Below are 19,496 nucleotides of genomic sequence, written 5' to 3'. Positions count from 1 at the left end.
AGCACAAGATGACTCAGGTCAGAGAGCATCTGATAGAAACATAAGTCCTGACCTCAGCTGGGATGCTACTGTCAGGCATGGGAGCTGGCCCAGGTCCATGGTGGGCAAGAAAGCCTGGAAGATCAGGGAGAGTGATTCTGGAGGAATTTGGTGTATCGGAGGGAAAGGGACAGACATCTGGGCTTTCTGTATAGTCTCCATTCTATCCCTCAGTTTCACAGACCTTGCCCAGACATATAGCTCCCAGTTCCCTTTGGGTGATTCCAGAACAATGATTTTACTTTCCATTGTAGCTATTTATCAGAAAGAATTCTGCATCTCAACTTTAATTGCAATTAGCTCCACGTATTCTGTGCATTTTAGTATTCACAGAAAAGCTCAATGTGGAGCTAAAGATGACTTTCACCCTCCACCAAAGACCTGTGTTCAGGACATATTCTAGAAGTCCTATATATGGAGATAGGGGACCATGCAATGGACTTAGTGGTTTCCTTAATGCTATATGATCTTGGGATTTTTATCATCCCAGGATGTGGCTCTTTCTTTCTTTGCCTTTGTTTCTGTCTTTCTATTTTTCTTTCTGCCTTTCTTTCTTTCTTTTTGAGGGGGGAACTCAACCAACTCATTACTAAAGACTGGCCTTAGAGCAGGAATGTGTCTGCTCATCATCTAGGAAGCAACTGTCAGGTCCTTCCTTTGCCAGGCCCCAGGATCCTGGTTTGCACTTCATAAAATCAGGGGTGGGAGGCTGGAGAGAGTGGCAGGGGAAAGAGATAGTACAGGAAGAAAGGCTTTCTGTGCAATGCAATGTTTTCTTCTGCACATAGCAACACTTCATGTGTCCATGACAGTTGGGCAAAAAGACTGCCAAGAATGCCACAGGGCCAGAGGGAAGGGAGCCTTCCCAACCCATTGCACTCCATAAAAGTCAGACTGGAGTGGTGGTCTGGAGGCAGGGGCTAGGGTTCTGCCACTGAGGGACTGAATACCACTCTTTGCTTTAATTTTTTTTTGTGATCACCCACCCCATCTCTTCCTTGGCATCACCAGCACATACCTTGAGGGGCTGTCAACATGCCTCTGATATTCAAATACAGGCTGACAAACATTATGACCTCTCTTTTTTTTTCCTGGAGCACAACTTGGCCCCCCACACAAAGACGAAGCCCCCAGAAAGGAGTTGTTGGCTAGGGACAAGTCACAACTGGGAGTCATCAAACTCTCAGTATGGAGCCTGGGTTGGACCACAGCAGCCACAGAAACCCAACTGGAGCACGATCTCCCTCTAGTGGGAAGCAAGCAGGACTGTCACCCAGAATTCAGATCGGAGGAAGGGGTATAACCAGGGGTTTGTCAGCAAACACATCCTGGAGACCAAATCTACCCACCACCTGGGGTTGTACAAACTGTACAATAGTTCTTAACATACTTTAGGTAGTTGAAAAAAATAAAAGGGAGAAAATGTCATGATGTGAAAATGACATAGGATGGACATTTCAGTGTCTATCAATAAAGTTTTCTTGCAATGCAGGCTCAACTCATTTGTTTACACATGCTCTGTTCTTATGTTGCAACAACAGAGGTGAATAATTGGTGTATGGCCCCAAAAGCTGAAAATATTTACTACCTGGCCCCTCAGAGATCATGTTTGTAAACTCTTGTTCTAGACTCACCCTGAGCCAGGCAAAGGAGAAACTCACCTATTCAGATCCATCATAGCTCTTATGTTCATTTCTGATCCAGCCTCAAGGAGACTGTATCCGTGAGTCAGCCCCAGGGTCCCACAGGAGCTCTTTCCTCAGGTGAGGAGTGGATGGGAAGGCAAACTTCAGTTATCAACTGTCCATGCAGTTCTCAGCTGCATGTAGGAAGGTACTCAGCACCTCCCATCACTCAGCACAGCCTGAGCAAATGGTCAACATGGAAGGTTCTCAAGCAATGTACCATGGTGTAGACATACCCAGGGGTTCCTGGGAGCATAAGTGATGGGTGCTGTCTCCTTAAGAGCCTGATTTAGTAGATGTGAGAGCTGGCCCAGACCCCAGGCCTTCTGTTCTACTCTTTCCCCCTGAAAAGAGAGCCTGCATCCAGAGGTAAACTGGGATACCCCACTGCTCAGTGGGGGACCTAAAAGCTTTTCACTCTTGGCAGTTCCCCACTCATCCTCCCTGTGGCTGCTGTCCAGTCTTACCCATTTAATGGATTGTTCTTGTTATAAAATCAGAGCTCCTTGTACCTTTAAAATTAAAAGGACTTTTATTAAAAAAGAGAAAAGTGATAATATATGGTAATTAATTTTTTTCAAAGATCTTACTTGGTTTGAAACAAAAAAGAGTGGGCATTTTTAATAGAGCTCTAACATTAAAAAAGAATTCCTAGTTGCTGAGCCCTACCTCACCTGCCACTATGTATAATAGACAAGATACTTGAATTTGTGGTGTGGTTCATTAGTTTACATTTCAAATCTTTATCGAGGACCTCTCATGAGTCACATACAAAGAAACTGATTTATTTGTGATCTATGTATTGGACATCGGATTAGCTGCTTTATGTGAACTAATTTAGTCTCACATCTACCACCCTGCAAGCTTGGTATTGTTATTTCCACCCTGCAGATGAGGAGTTTAAGGCCTTTCATGTTGGTAACCTGCCTGGCCAGTTAATAGCAGATTCAGTCCTGTGCTCTCTGTACTCCAGATGTTTCTGAGGCAGATGTGATTCAGCATAAGAAGTGAGAGTTTAGGTGAGCCAAAGAGTACCCTGGGCAGGGGGCTAAGGACTCACCATTGAGCAGCCAAGAGATTCGAGGCACTGGGGTCCCCTGTACGGAGCACTGCATCACAAAATCCTGACCCTCGATGACAGTACAGTCCTTCAAGACACTGGAGAATGAGGGGGCCACCCTCATTATGGCTGGCCCTGTGAAGGCAAAGAACACACAGGCCATCTCATTCACCCTAAGCCTGATAGGCAGATGCTGCACTGGCCCGTGTGCTGGGCTTTCTGGGCAGCTACTTAGACCCTGTCTACCTTCACAGCAGAAAGCGACAGTCCCAGATGCTGCTTGGGTTGGAAGCAAGGGGATTGCTGGTGGCCTTCCAGTCATAAAGCACCCTGGTGCTGGGCTACTCAGGACCAGAGAGTATCTTCTCTCCTTTCTACATTAGGCCTCTCCTGCCTGTTCTTGACCCTCACTGTGTTCTGTTTTCCCTCTTGGTCTGCCCTCTACATTATACTGTTCTGTTATTCTCTTCCCTCTTCTTTCCCCCACCCTCTCTCTTTAATGCTAGTACTAGGGCTTGAACTCAAGGCTTTAGATTCTTGTTTAGCTTTTTCTGCCCAGGACTGGCACTTGACCACTTAAGCTACACCTCCAATTCCAAATTTTGGCTGGTTAATTAGAGATAAGACTATCAGATTTGTCTGCCCAGGATGGCTTGGAATCATGATTTTCAGATCTCAGCCTCCTGAGTAGCTTGGATTGCAGGTATAAGCCACCAGCATCTGGTTCTACTGTCTCCTCTTCTATATGTTGCAGTAGTGATTACCCAATCTTGTCACTATCTCTACTTCTAGAAACCACAAACCCACAGGGAAGATATTTCCACTTTCAATTATTACAACTATTCTTTTCTAGTTCTGAGATGGATTCCAATAACAAAGTCTCATGTACGTTGTAGTTTTCCAAGTGTGGTTTGAGTCCCAACCTAGGCCAAGGGTTCTGAACTGCTGGGGCCCCAAGAAAATGCATGTTCTAGTTTTAGAACATCTTCCTAGTTTAACTCCTCAAAAGCCTTCCACATCAGTGAAATGGATTGAAGTTTGGGGCCCTTCGTTAAAAGAGCAACAAGGACAGATAATTTCTACTCTCCTCAGAATAGTTGCACAAGGGTCACGATGACTGAGCAGACATCGCTGGTGCTTCTCATTACAGAGATGAGGGGAAACCTGCTCTGTATTGAGGGATTTCAGCCAAGAAAACCTGAGGGACTGTACCTGCGAGTTACTTTCCTAGGTGTGAATGTGACAGTGTCATGCTGTTCCATCTTTAGTTCATTTTCTAGACAAAGTTCATCATTTCCTACAGTCAAACCCAGGGGTGAGGCAGTTTCTCAGTCAGCTCTCTGACTCCACAGCCATCTGTCTCCCCTAGACCCTCCTCTATGGGAGAGGAGTTACAAGAAAGATGGTGCATCTAACCAGACCTGGCACTGAGGAAGGGATGGGCAGATGATCTCACATGTAGAGAGTCACTATCAACTTCTTCCATCAGTTCCTCACTAGAGACATGCCTTTGGGAGTCACTGAAAAGATCAGACCATCATGGGTTAGAGATTTGCAAGGTATGTGTTCTTGGATGAGTCACTGAACCTTACTAAAGCTTGGTATTCCCATCTGGAGAATAAGTGCAACTATAATTATCTCATGTATCTGCTGGTTGGGTTGGAGTTGTGGTTCAGGTGGTACAGCACCAGCCAGTGATTGAAAGCATCATATGGAGTTCCAGTCCCAGTCTCAGAAAAAGAAATTACAACAACAAAGATGGTTGGGATAACTAAATGGAAGACTGCAAACAAAGTATTTAGCACAGAAATGGCCTTTAGAACATCCTTATGAATGTTTGCCATTATGGGTGAATGGAAGCTACCTGTGCACAGAAACTTCACTTAGGGCAAATATGCGTTGGGACTGAAAGAGTGGAGATGGAAAGTGGGAGTTTGAGCATTAGCAACCAGGAGAAAGATTTTTCTTTCCCCTTTCAGCATAGGGAACAGCAAGGGTGTGTGGGGGACACCAGAATGTCTCTCCAATGGATAGAGACTAAAGAAAAGTGTTAGCCATCTAGCCCTTAGTAGATAAGAGCATTGTGAAGCTGGAGGAGGTAGGAGGAGAAGTCTGGGTACAAGGAGAAGCTTATGTGCATTGAGGAGTAGAAAGAGGGTTGACAGAAGCTAGAAGATCACAGGCCACCTGACCTACATCTTGGCTGGAGAAGATATAAGACAGCTGATATCTTTAACAAGATGGAGGACCATGAAGCCCTTCTACAATGGCAGAACCATAACCAATTCCTCCACAAAAGCAGAGAGAACCTGATAGAGACTCTACCAACTTTTCCAGAACTCTGGGGGTTAACTTAAGGCTAGCAACATTCTGAGGAATGTTTGTTTATGAACAACAAAACCAAACCCCCACCCTGAAACCCAGCTGAATCATGGTAAGAGCAGGTTATGTGGCATTTGAAGTCCCATCTCCTTCACTGCAGCTCTGCCTCACCCTAAGTCCCAAAGCAGCAGAACCAGCTGACCCAGGGATGACACCTCTGAAACTGCGAACCAAAACTAATCTTTCCTCTTCTAAGTTGATCAGCTCAGGAATTTTGTCACATCCAGAATGTCACATCCAGAATGATAAAAATTAATTGCCAATAGTATGTCTGATAAAGGTAAATCTTGAATATGTAAAGAATTCTTAAAACACAACAATAAAAAATGACCCAGTCAAAAACCAGGTCTTAGAGGTTCATGCCTGTAATCTAGCTACTCAGGATGCTGAGATCTGAGAACTGAGGTTCAAAACCAGCCCAGGAAGGGAAGTCTGTGAGACTCTTAACTCTAATTAATCACCCCAAAGCTAGAAGTGATGCTGCGCCTCAAGTGGTAGAATACTAGCCTTGAGCAAGAAAGCTCAGGGACGTGCCCAGGCCCTGAGTTCAAGCCTCAGGCCTGGCACACACACAAACACACACAAAGTGGGCAAAAGCATTTGTAAGGAAATGGAAAGACTTGGAAAAAATATATTAAGTGAAGTAAGCCTGACCAAAGAAACATAGGGTGCATCGTTTCCCTCATTTGTGGTAGTTAGAATGTGCCTATAAATTTACAAGTAAACACACTGGATAGAAAGACAACAAAATGCAATTGGACATGATAAATTATACAGATCTCTACAGTCACACAGTAAGACCAAAGGAGGATATTCTTAGAAGAGGATCATAAATGCTCAATTACTATGTGCATATGATCATATAAAATAATACTTATCAAAATGAACTCCAAGGAATGAAAACAGGAGTTTTTTTTTCTCTTTTGCTGTTTTTGTTTTCTTCATTTATTTTTTGCCAGTCCTGGGGCTTGAACTCAGGACCTGGGCTCTGTCCCTGACCCAATATTTCTTTTTCTTTTCTTGTCAGTTATGGGGCTTGAACTCCAGCCTGGGTAATGTCCTTGAGCTCTTCAGTTCAAGGTGAGCGCTCTATCACTTGAGCCACAGCACCACTTCCCTGGGATCTGTCCCTGAGCCTCTCTGTGCTCAAAACTAGCACTCTACAACTGCTGCAGAGCCACTTCCAGCTTTTTCTGTTTATGTGGTACTGAGGAATTGAACCCAGGGCTTCATGCATGCTAGACAAGCAGTCTACCACTAAACCACATTCCCAGCCTACCTTTTGTTTTATTTGTTAGTTTATTTGTCTTTGGGAGGGCAAGGGGAGCACAGAAAGGGTAGGTCAAAGGGTGAATAAATGCAGCAGTGGTATTCACTAGACACTCTGCTGAAAGTGAACTATACAACTTGTGGGTGGGGATGGTAGGGAAAAACTGGGAGAGAAGGAAGGAGTGACACTGTTCAAAAAGAAATGTATTCATTACTAGACTTATGTAACTGCAACTCCTCTGTACCTCACCTTTTCAACAACAACAACAACAACAACACATACACACACAGACATATATATATATATATAATTTTTTTTAAGTTGGCAGGAAATACTGCTCAACATTATTAGTCATCAGGGAAATGAAAGTCAAAAATAAAATAACCATGAATGACTCTAATTAAAAAACAGAAAATTAGCCAGGTGCCAGTGGCTCATGTCTGTAATTCTAACTACTCAGGAGGCTGAGATCTGAGGATCATGGTTCAAAGTCAGCCCAGGCAGGAAAGTCCATGAGACTCTTATCTCCAATTAACTACCAGAAAACTGGAAGTGGCGCTGTGGTTCAAAGTAGTTGAGTGCTAAGCTTGAGCAAAAGAGCTTAGGGACGGTGCTCAGGCAGGGACTGTATCTAGGCCCTGAGTTCAAGCCTCACAAGATCACACATGACATGATTCTATGTATATAAAATGTTAAGATAGGCAAATCCATAGGGATAGCAGTAGATTAGTTGTCAGGGGCTGAAGGGATAGGAAAACAGGCAGTACCTGAAAATGAGGTAGGAGTTTTTTTGGGTGAAGGGGTGGTATCTAAATGTTCCAAAATTAACGAGTGGTAATGGCCACACACCTCTGTGAATATACTGAAAATTAGTAAATTATACTCATTCTGCCCTTTCCTCCTTCCTGCCTTCCATTCTTTTTAGTTGGTACTAGAGTTTGCCCTCGAGGCCTCATGCTTACTAAGTGGGTGCTCTACCACTTGAGCCATGCTCCTGGATATTTTTCACTTTAATTTTCATAATATTTCCCACATCCATCCAGACAATAATCTTCTATCTATCTATCTATCTATCTATCTATCTATCTATCTATCTATCTATCTATCTATCTATCTATCTATCTATGGCCTCCCATATGGCTGGAACCAAGGGCATGTACCACCATACCAGACTTACTGATTAAAAGGGAGTCTTTTTGCCTAGACTGGTCTCAGAGAAAGATTGTTTCAATTTCTGCCTTCTAAATAGCTAGAATTATAGGTGTGGGATATCACCATTTCTGGCCTTTGAAGTATACTTTAGAAGTGGGTCTTTAAAGTTTTATGAATTATATTGCAACAAAGCCACTTATACAAAAAAAAAAGTAAATCTGAGATGAACTATCCAACATGAGAAAACAGGATAAAAAACCAGCTACAAGATTTAGATAAACTCACAGAGGCAAAACCATAGGAGAAACTAGACTGTCTCAGTACATTATTAACCTTGGGTAGAACTCACACACATGTCTGTATGTCTGTTCCTACCTAGCCTCAGAGCCCTGGCCTGGCTGAGAGTCTTACTCTGGACCTGTGATTGTATGACCCATCCACAAGCACTCCTGTTGCCAAGTAAAATGATGGTATTTCTTGCAAAGGGGCTCCTTTACGACCAGCTAAGAAGTGAACAATATATGGAGTAAGAATCCCTTAACTCCTGCCCAGGGACCGCTAGTTCCTCTCCTAGAGGCACTTTTCTAAGGACTGTTTTTGCATATACAAGTATGAATAAATAGGATCTTTTCTTCCTTTGGCACAAATAACACAGGGCACATGCAGACTGCACTTTGCTTTTCTCCACTCCTACTGTATCTTGCATATCTTGCCATAAACATCTACAAAAGGCCATGTAGAATTCTACCATGTAGATGAAGAATTAAGTTATGTATTAAGTAATTTTTTTTTTTGGTTGGTCGTGGGGCTTGAACTCTGGGCTTGGGCGCTGTCCCTCAGCTCTTCAGCTCAAGGCAAGTGCTCTACCACTTGAGCCACAGTGTCACTTCCGGTTTTCTAGTGCTTTATTGGAGGTAAGAGTCTCATGGACTTTCCTGCCTGGGCTGGCTTTGAACCACGATCCTCAGATCTCAGCCTCCTGAATAGCTAGGATTACAGGCGTGAGCCACCAACGTCCAGCTTAAATAAAATTTCAAACTCACACAGAAGTAGAGAAAGTCATGTAGGGACTCCCTCCATAGCTATTTCTCATCTTTCATTTATATATACAGGTAAGTATCAACATTATTTAATTACTACCTCTGCCTATACATCCCTAAAATGGGCTAATTCTAAGAGAGATATGTCACCAGTGAACAGCTCAGTTTTATGTCTCCAAAGTAGATAAACTTACAAAAAATAAACAGGAGGACATTATTACAATTTAAAACATCGCCAATATCTGTATATCAAATACCTTGTTGCTGTCCAAAATTTTCAGATGCTCTCATCAAAAAACTGTCCCAGTTAGGAGCCATCTGAGGTCCATGAATTATAATTGCTGATGGGACTTATGTATTTTTCAATCAAAATTTCATATATCATGTCCCTCTTGCCTTCCTCTTTTTATGTTTGTAACTGATTTGTTGACATATAGGGCAAAGGTTACTTGTTCCACTGAGTTCTTAACACTGGTTATATGCAAGTATTTAAAGTGATGGGAAATAGCCAAGTTCATGCTTGTAATCCTAGCTATTCAGGAGGCTGAGTTCTGAAGATATATGTTCAAAACCAGACTAGGCAGTCAAATCCAAAAGACTCATCTCCAAGTAACTAGTACAAAGCCAGAAGTGAAGATGTGGCTCAAGTGGTAAAGAGCCAAGCAAAAGGGCAAGTCCCTAAGTTCAAGCCCCAGTACTGGCACTAAAAAAAAGAAATGGACAATTTTTATAGAAAGACAAATTGATACAAAGATACTTATCATAGTTTTGGGGTTTTATTTTTGTGGTGCCGAAGCGGACCTCATGAATGTTAAGCAAGTGTTCTACTACCCAGGCCTACTTATCATAGCTTTATTTTAATAGAGGGAAAGTAATAGAAATAATTGGAACATTCAACAAAATAACAGAATGCATAAATAATTACTATAAATGATATGACATAGCCATTAGAACCATATTTTTAATGATTCCAAAATACTCAAAAGATGTTGATGCTATGTTTATGAGTCAATTAGGATAGGAATCAGGACAATGCTGATAAACTCAGCACAATGCTGACTGTGTTTTAAAAGCATTAAAATATTTACTTTGGAGTCTTAAGATTATATATAGTGTAACTGCCACACTGTGATCATGCATCACTTTTACAAATGGATATGATAATCAACACACAAAATGTGGCCTTCTAGATCATTTCACATCTCTGAACCTGTGTCTTTAGTCAGTGCTGGCTTCTCTGTGGTTTTAGAAGTTGAGTCATGGGACAACTTGGACAGCTGAGGAACCTAAAAAAGTAGCTCCCTGTTGGGCTGGGACTGAGCCTGGCCATATCTATTTTGATGTGATTCTGCTGCAAATTCTTGATTAAGAATCACTGGTCATGAGTAATGACTTTGGCCTTGGTTTGTGCATTGGGGTGATGTTTGTTGTAGACCCTGGATACAGGGTGGTAGTTGCTGAGCTATCTGTAGCAAGAGAAGCACCTTATGAATACCTCTCCACCCCAAGAATCTGGGGTGATATGAGTGATGTACTCACTTTCCACTAAGAGGGTCCAGCTGCAGGATGCCTGGCCTTGGCTATTGGAAGCTGTGCAGCTGTATCTTCCAGTGTCCCTTGCCTGGGCTCTCAGCAGACAGAGGTAATGGGATCCACCATCTTCATAAATCTCAAGGATGCTTGCTTGGCTCCTCACAGGAATGCCTTCCAGGGACCAGGTCACTTCAGGTTTTGGGATTCCTGAAACTGTAGGACCAGATGAAAAGTGAAATTCCCCTGGGAGCACCACATGTTTGTGGGGTGGCGAGGGTCTCACTGGGAGGGGAGCACTCCACGAGGAGGGAGTCATTTCCCACTGCAAGCCTGCCTTCTCACCCCAACCTACACCCAACCTACACTCTGTCCAGGAAAAGGGGTAGAGGAAGGTAAGGGTGATAGGCCAGGAAAGGGGGAAAAGAGACCTACTCTGCTTTGTGATGAGGGTGATGATGAGGCTTTTGCTTCACCTAGAGAGGCAAAAATTAAGGTACAGGGTAACTGCTCTATCTTACAGGGAACAGTGAGTCACTGTTGGGTATTTCAATAGAATAAAGAACTTTTCCAGGCAATTTTTTGTTTGTTTTGTTTTGATGCTGGTCCTAAGCTTCTTTTTTGCTCAAGGCTACTGCTCTACCACTTGAACCACAACTTCACTTCTGGCTTATTTGGTAGTTTAGTGGAGATAAGAGTCTCATAGACTTTCTTGCCTGGGCTGGCGTTGAACTGTGATCCTCAGATTCAAGCCTCCTGAGTAGCTAGGATGAAAGGTGCCCTGCTTCTAGGCCTTTTTTCTTTTTCTTTTCTTTTTTTTTTTTAAATAAATTTTGAATTGGGACTGGGGCTTGAACTCAAGGATTGAGCACCCTTTTTTGCTCAAGCTAGAGCTTTGCCACTGAGTCACACCTCTACTTCCAGCTTCTTTGCTGGTTAATTAGAGATAAGAGTCTTATGAACTTTCCTGCCTGGGCTGGCTTTGAGCTGTGACCCTCAGACCTCAGACTCCTGAGTAGCTACGATTACAGGAATGAGCCATTGGTGCCCGGCTTTCTAGATAGTTCTTCCTGACAGGAAGATAGTGGATGGTGGCTTCTTGGGGGATCTAGTCTAAGGGAGTGGGTGTGTGGGACATGCAGACTAGCTGTGTGTGAAGGAAAGGAGTGGCCACCAGTGTGCTGCACTTTGGGAACCAGTGACCTTAATCAGCTCTACTCACCCTCACACCGGAACTTGACGACTTGACCTTCAGTGACTTCCTGGCTTTGGGGCTTGCTCTCAAATCTGGGAAATGTTGCATCCCTCTGGCTCTCCATGGAAACTTTCCTTATAGCAATCTTGCTCATCACGTCTGGGCTTTCCAAGCCAGAGTACCGGGTAGGGAGGGTGGTTGGCTGGAAGGCAGCTGGTCTCTTCCTCTCTTCAGGAGAGAAAGACCCCAAGATTGATGCTCTCTGTTCTGGCCGCACTTTTGTGGCTTGCAAGGTGATGGTGCTGGATGTCTTCTGAAGCATGGGGGTCTGCAGGATATTTCTGAGTGAGTCCCCACAAGGCTCCATCCAGGAATCCTCCAGAGGCTGTGGCTGGCTGTTTGTGGCCCAGGCTGTGGGGCCAGCTCTCTGGGGACTTGAACAGTGCTTACTTCTGGCTGTAGTCTCCAGCATGCCCATTGTCTGCCCCTTGGACATTCCATTAGCCACTTCCCTCTGGATATTTGAATTGGAGGTCTTTGCTGCTTTTAAAAATGACCTGTGTGGGTGAGGGGATGGGAGGGGAAGGAGAAGGAGAGACAGAATGGTCATCTGGTTACTCTAACAGTGCTCATCACAGCAGATTCCAGGATCACAAAAGCCCACAGAGGAGGGATGAGTAAGAGCAAAGTATTTTTTTACAGCTTGCTCAGTGTCCCAAGCTAGAGCACCAGCAACCAGTTGACCCTTCCTTGACCCAAGATATAACACTAAGCCTCATGAATCTATACTTCTCTTCTCTCTAGGGTCCCTGAATCAAACCAGGCAACTTGCATCCTTGCCCATATAGCTCCTCCCTAAATCCTTTGGCACAGAGCAACTGTGATCAATATTTTAAAGATAGAAATCAAATTATGTCACTTGAAATGCAAAGATTTTCCAATGGCTTTCTGAGGGGCTGGGAATGTGGCTTACTGGCAGAGTGCTTGCCTAGCATGCATGAAGCCCTGGGTTTTGATTCCTTAGTACCACATAAACAGAAAAGGCTGGAAGTGGTTCTGTGGCTCAAGTGGTAGTGCTCTAGCCTTGAGCACAGAGAGGCTCAAGGACAGAGCCCAGGCCCTGAGTTCAAGCCCTAGGACTGGCAAAAAAAAGAAGAAATTTGAGCATCATAAGATGCTCCTAAGTGAGCTGGCTCCAGCTATCTGTTATCCTTCACAAGACATGGTCCTGATGCCCACCAGGGTGCAGTCACACCAGGGTTCTTTGGGGGTCTCCACAGGCCCTCTTCTTGTCTAGTGCTTTTACAGGTGCTGTTCTCTGTTTGGAACATGTTCTCCATGAGATTTTCTTCCCCTGCTAAAATTACCCTTTTCAGGTCTTAGCTCACAAACACAAGCTATCAGAAAAGGGGTCTTCTATATTGTAATACAAATCAGCATCTGTCATTCTTCCTCATAAAAGTATGCAAGTTGTAATTACATATTCTTTACAGTAGGCTGTTGGCTCTGCCTGGATATGTAATGTCTACTCTCTTCCTCATACATACACAAGAAAGGATGTTCCTCTTGACTATGGGCTGAATGAGTTGGGTGATTTTGGCTTGGGACCTTTATTCATTTGGGAAGACATTTTGAGGACACTCAGAAAGATAATGGCATTGAGTATTCAAGAGTCTTCATGCCATTGTCAAGCCAGATACAGAGCCAGTTAGCATGTAATAACAGGAGAACAAAGCAAAATGTCTCAGATAAAACAACACCTCTCCCGCTTCAACTGTCAATTCTCCATTCCTATATGATGGCTTGAAATCTAGATCACATCCTTCTTTCTGTGAAGGAAATTTCAAGACAGAAAAGACAACAATCACAAAGCCTAGACATACCTACTGTAATTGTCCAAACCTAAAAGAGGGAAGAAGAAAAAGGCAGTTAGTGGAATGTTCTATGCCAAGAGAAAAAAAAAGATAAGACATCCACCCTTTCCTTTATTACAGCCTTCATGTCTCTAGCACTTACTGGTTGCTACTCTCCCCTACCACTCCTCACTGTTCTAGCCTCCCTGGTGCTGGGCTTCGGTTAGCCTAAGTATGTCTGTCCAGTACTGAATACTCTTCAAGTTCCAAGGCTGTCCTTCCCTGCTTGCCAACAGAGGCCAGGCCCTGAGCATGCAGACGCAGTTCCCCTTCACTAAACAAAGGCAAAGAAAACTGATGGAGGGACAGATGGACAAACAAGCCTATCAATTAACATTGTCAGATTCACACACTTTAACTTACCTATGGCTCTCAAAAACAGACCCACAGGTAAGATTGTTCAAAAAGAAATGAATTCTTTGCCTTACTTCAGTAACTGTAACCCCTCTGTATATCACCTTTATAATAACAATAAGAAAAATTTAAACACCAGATCCTCCCAAATTACTGTTCATTTTTGATAAATATATCCAAATATACAGGGAAAGATAAACTTATTCCATTGTCCTAAGAGAAAAGTGTACAATATATTCTGTTCCCAGCTTCTTTTTTTTCAAATTTTATCATAAAAATTCCAAAGTATACAAAGTAGAGAGAATAATATTACTAACTCCAAAAGCTATCAGCAAGATTAAGGAAAGAACATTTCCCCAGTCCTTTCTGTTGCCTTATGTCTTATTTTGAGAGTATAAAATAAATCTCAGCCAACATGTCATTTGTCATTAAGTATATTAGGAAGGAGCAGTTTTGAAGTCCAAGACTAGGGGAATAAGTAAAGGAAGAGTGGCTAAAGTTTAGCTCATACCTGACTCAGGTTCCTGATCCACAGGGTTCCTCTAATGCAGGAGGGGGTTATTTGTTTTAATGATGTCCAATGGAACAGAAAACAGGTACTGTATATAAACAGGTCCTGCATGAACCAGGACTCAATTAAATATCTTTATGTGGATGTTATGTTCTAGAGTACAGTGGAAAAAGTTTCTTTCTGTACATTGTACAGAACAGGCTGATAAATAGTACAGGGAATGAGGAAAGACAGTTCCTGAGAAAAGAAAGAGAAGCAAAAGAGAAAAATCATAGAAGGAAAGAGAGGAAGAAAGGAGAAGAAAGGGTGAATCAAGTCCAAGTTGATGTCCGTGACCAGTGAAATCTACGACCATTGGGTGTTGTGTCCAGTGAAGTGATACCTAGTCCTTTCCCCATCTACAGCTCCAGTTTCCCCAGGCTGGATTTGCAAGGAAGAGAACTGTAAGGAAGAACTTGTTCAGAGAAAGCAGCAGGGCTGAGGCTAAAGCAAGGAAGAATCATGAATGGAAAAGAGGGGTACTGATGTGTCTAGTCTGTTGAGAAGAAACATGGGGTTCTGAGTAATAGTAGTAGTAGTAGCAAATTGAGAGAACTCTTGATTTGAAGGACAGAGTGGATGACAAGTAAATTTTAGGCAATAGTGATAATACTTTAGTAATGTCCATTCTTCTAACGGACAATTAGAGAATTATTTTTAAAGGTAAAGACCTATGGTAGCATCAGGACACAGATGAAGGAGATAGCTGGCTATCTTTCTCCAGGACCCAGTATGTGCTACAGGCACAGCCCCCTTTCTTCTTGTTAAAGATCCCACCCCTGGGGAAGGCTCAGGTATGTAAGTGTGCTGTGTGCATATATACACAGATGTATAATGCATGCGCATCCCCTAGGAGGTCCTGACACCTCTACGAGGTGTCCCTTTGCACCATACCTTGGATGGAGAGTTCTGCTGACATGGAGGCCTTCCCAGAGCCATTTACCACCATGCATGTATACACACCGACATCATCATGGGTGACATCATGGATCTCCAGGACCTGCACCCCATTTTTCTCAGACATAGACACTCGGGCACTTGGCTGCAATGGGATGTTTTCCTGTGGATGTCAATAGGGAAGTGCGGTCACAGAAGTCTGCTTGACTGTTGTCACTATCATTCTGCCTTCTGGCAATCCTGTGGGACAGACTCTAGGGCCTGGGCACACAGAGAACATCTTGGGATCATCCCAACATTCTGCCTTAAGCTCTGTGTACCTAGTGTGGAGTTGGGTCCAGCTTAGAACAGATGCATGGAAACTATCTCAAAAGGCCCCAACTGTTATGGAGAAAAGAACATAGGAAGGAATCTTAGATTCAGGGTTCTCTGCTATTCTTTTATTTATTTTTCCCTCAGGGTAAATTCAGAAGAATGAAAATGTAGATAGAAATGTACCCAATCTCTCATTTTTATTCAGGAGTTTCCTGTCTGAAAAACCTGGTCTCCCTACATTTTTTTTGCCTAGCACCTGGAGTGTCCCAGCATTTTGAGATAGTTGACATTATTTCTAACTTACAGATATAGAAATGAGTTTCCCAGAGTTTAAATACTTGTCTAGTATCATATCTTTGAACAAATTAGGATCCAGGGACCTGGCCTGAAACCTATTGCCCTAACTTCGAATTCTACTCTCTTAGCTGTTCGAGGCTGTCTTGACTCAAAAGTTTTACACCAATTGGTGAATATGAGTCTTACAAGAACACTGTGGTCTGAGGAGCAGAGGGAATGTGTACAAATAAAGGCAAGGAAACATTGCTATCAAACCAATAGAGAACACTTAAGAACAACCAAGGGTTGAAACACAAGGAACTGATAGGAAAGACAGACTCCCTCTTATCCAAGGGTCTGGCCCTGAATTCTTGGTCTGACTCTGGATCAGAGTCAGAACAAATAAAAACTTTACCTTCAGCCAGGTGACCTGTGGTGGGGGCCGGCCAGTGATCTTGCAGGAGAATCGTCCCATCTGTCCTTCTTTGACTACTGCTCGGCCCAGTTTTGTTGCAAACTTTGGTGGGCACTCACTCCAGATGCTAGGACGACTCTCCATGGCTGGTGCTGAAAATCTGTCCCTGGGAAGAAATTAGTAGAGAAACCTAAACAAAGCAGTAATTCAATCTTCCTCCCTCAACCCACCCAAGTCACTTCAGTCGTAGTTCAGAAACCAGTCAAAGGTAGCATTGCCAACTCGTAAGTCTCAGACATTTTCTCCTGTCCCTCTGAAAAACTCTGTGGCACAAGAATTTTTACCTCCAGGGCACACAGTCATACTTCATTTACTAGTCACTTTTGTAATTAGGAATACCTGAGTTCTACTGCGCTCTAGCCTACCCACAAAGCCTAGGTTTTGGCCCATAGAGCATGAGCTCAAGTGTTGCACGGCAAGATTCTCCACATACTTTCTTGTCCATCTGCTGGCTTGATGCAAAGGCCTCAGGAGATGGAGCTATATACAGCAGAGGAAGTTTGAGCTTCTGGACGAGAACATGGAAGATGCTTACCTGCCCAAGAACATTTGTACTAAACTCCCCATCACTGAGAAGTCAACTCCCTGTGTCATGTTACTGCAATTGGGGCTTGTCTGTTACAGCAGCTACTGTTACTTGCCCTTTCTAGGTCTGCTCATATGCATCTTCTAACCATTGCCTTGACAGCTTGCAGTCTGTGCAGGCAATAGCCAGTCCTCTTACTTCCTTCAAGTTCAGCAACTGAGCCAAGGGGCTACCTGCAGAACTGCTAGGTCAGGAGGTACCATGGGCATGATCCACCTTATCCTTCTAAGCACTCATTCTTTAGTGATTAGAACCAAGAGGCCTATGAAGGCTCCCTCCCTATACCTCTCCTGGTCAAGACAGTAGGCAAAGCCAATCCAATCCTGATTCTGGCTTGAACATTCCCGAACTTACCCCAAGATTTTGGAAACAACAGGCTGACCATGCTTCTTCACAGAACTCCCTGCAAGCATGAAACAGAAATAAGGCTGAAAAATGAGATGTGAGCCATTAATATTGAACAAAGAGAATGAAAAAGATTCAACATCAAAGCAAGAGGATGATGGTGGTAATGATTATGCCTGATGAGCATGTGCTCAGTCACTCTATGTACTATGACTAGGCACTTTATGCACATTATTATGTGAATTTCTTGCAATAATTTAGTAAGATTGACATCACACCATCTTTCTTTCTTTCCCTTTTCTTTCTTTTTCCTTCCTTCCTTCTTTCCTTCCTTCCTACCTTTCTTCCTTCCTTTCTTCCTTCCTTCTTCCTTTCTTTCCAGATAAGAAGAATGAGATCCAGGCAAATTAAATCATACAGGCAAGGTTAAAGCCAGGAACATAGTAATGGATTTCTATGGAGTCGTATAAATGTGATCCGTGTGAGAATGTAAGGAAGCCCAGCAAGTTCCACATAGCCACTACCTACTGGATTCTAGAAGACTTGACTACTCTGTTGGGTTTTGAAGTGTCACACCAGATCTGACAATGTGTGTATTACCTGTGATGGCCAGAACCTCTGCAGAACACCATCCAGTTAAAGGGATGAGGAAGGGAAGGAGAGAGAGAAAAGGGGAATGAGGGAGGGAGAGAAAGAGGGAGGTAGTAAGGGAAAGAAGGAAGAAAGGAAGGAGATACCTGTGTATGATTCTGACCACATCTATTTATGACAGATCCAAACATGGAACCAGTACTTCCCCAAGTCTGCAGTGCTGCCTTGCCAGGCACCTCTGAGCCCTAGACAAAGCCCTGCTAGGCTTGGCACTACCAGTCCTAGGTGAGAAGTTCCTATACCTATCCTGAATCAGCTGCTGACCATGCCAGGCAGGAAGCAATTAAAGAGCAAATCCAGAGAGACAGCTGAGGTCAGTGGCCTTTTGTCCAACTACAACTGGGAAGGGAAAATTTGTAATATGATCAGTAGTGGTTTCACCTTGTTTTTGTTGTTGTTTAAACACAGGGAGGAGGAGGAGAAAATGGAAGAGGAGATATTTTTGAGTGAGTGGTCATGCTAGAAGTTGTTTGGCACAAGTGGTATAAGATACCACCCAAGGCAGGCATGGAAGGGCAGAATCATGCTCAGATATGGCAGGTAGTGGCCATGTGGAACTTGCTGGGCTTCCTTACATTCTCACACGGATCACATTTATACGACTCCATAGGAACACAGAATGGAAGAGGAAGATCATAGCTGCACATTTCTCTCAGCCACATCCAGTTTAACTTTGTACCAGATCTTTTGAGAGAAATGATTAATAATAAACACTCACATCCCAATCAAGTTGTGGCTGTTTAATGTCACCACTTAGTAAGCCAGGTCTAGTTTCCTTCCATAAGGAAGGTTTGGTTCTTGTCATTCAACTCTACATTAGAGAGATTCTCAACTGATAGAAGGATATTCTTTTTCTACAAAGACCTAAATGATATGGTCAATCAAAATGCTGGACCCTCACACAGATGAGGAAATGAAAACTGTCCAATCCTCCTGAAAGACTTGGAGCAAGTAAATATCATAAGCTGGAAGGATTTTCTTCTCTCCAACCAACACCCTGCTTCCTGTGACTCCACAGAAGAGAGACCATGCTAAAAAGATAAATTAATGTTTATAGAGCTGTGCATTTTGGTCCTATTTGTAATGGTTAAAAACTAGAAATGATACAGATGTCACAGAGTAGGAGAATAAGTGGTAAGTAGAATGTACAAGTACACTTCATTCTGCCATTAAATTACATTAAAAAAATAGATGAAACAAAAGCCCAGAACCAATAGCTCACGCCTGTAATCTTAGTTACTCAGGAGGCTGAGATTTGCAGATGAAGGTTCAAGAGCAGCATAGGCACACTGAAAGACTCTTATCTCCAAGGAACCAGCAAAAAATGAGGTGCTACTCAAGTGGTAGAGGACCAACCTTGGCACTTGAAAAAGTCAAGCAAGAGCATGAGGCCCTGAGTTCAAACCCCAGTAAACACCAAAATAAATAAATAAAGAGATGAAACAGAGCTGGGCACCAGTTGCTCAAACATGTAATTCTAGCTACTCAGGAGGCTGAGATCTGAGGATCTCACTTCGAAGCTAACCCAGGAAAGAAAGTTCATGAGACTCTTATTTCCAATTAACTACCAAAAAAGCTGAAAGTAGAGCTCAAGTGGTAGAGCATTAGCTTTGAGCAAAAAGCTCAGGGGCAATGTTTAAGCCCTGAGTTCAAGCCCCAAGATGGTAACAAAAAACAAGAGAGAGAGAGAAAAAGAGAGAGGAAGAAGGAAGAAGAAGAGGAGGAGGAGGAGGAGGAAGAGGAGGAGAAGGAGGAAGAGGAGGAGGAGGGATAGGAGGAGG

The 19,496-nt window shown here is 43.2% G+C and overlaps 1 protein-coding gene across 2 annotated transcripts in view; it reads right to left on the bottom strand.

Annotated features, from left to right (window-relative positions):
- Mylk (myosin light chain kinase) overlaps positions 1–19,496 on the bottom strand; it is a 195,090-nt gene that overhangs the window by 109,038 nt on the left and 66,556 nt on the right. The window contains exons 5-11 of one of the 2 annotated variants that reach the window (XM_013019424.1): positions 17,074–17,122; positions 16,074–16,239; positions 15,065–15,230; positions 13,237–13,255; positions 11,381–11,910; positions 10,168–10,374; positions 2,785–2,919 (exon numbers count right to left, since the gene is read on the bottom strand). In XM_013019424.1, the coding sequence (XP_012874878.1) occupies positions 2,785–2,919; positions 10,168–10,374; positions 11,381–11,910; positions 13,237–13,255; positions 15,065–15,230; positions 16,074–16,239; positions 17,074–17,122 (1,272 nt within the window). Of the gene's footprint in view, positions 1–2,784; positions 2,920–10,167; positions 10,375–11,380; positions 11,911–13,236; positions 13,256–15,064; positions 15,231–16,073; positions 16,240–17,073; positions 17,123–19,496 lie in introns of those variants that run through there. The other variant, XM_013019423.1, reaches the window with a different exon arrangement.

The sequence above is a fragment of the Dipodomys ordii genome, unplaced genomic scaffold, assembly GCF_000151885.1.
Source record: "Dipodomys ordii isolate 6190 unplaced genomic scaffold, Dord_2.0 Scaffold45, whole genome shotgun sequence".
Lineage (NCBI taxonomy): Eukaryota > Metazoa > Chordata > Mammalia > Rodentia > Heteromyidae > Dipodomys > Dipodomys ordii.
The sequence above is the reverse complement of the archived record's forward strand: the minus strand, read 5'-3'. Positions and strand labels throughout refer to the sequence as shown.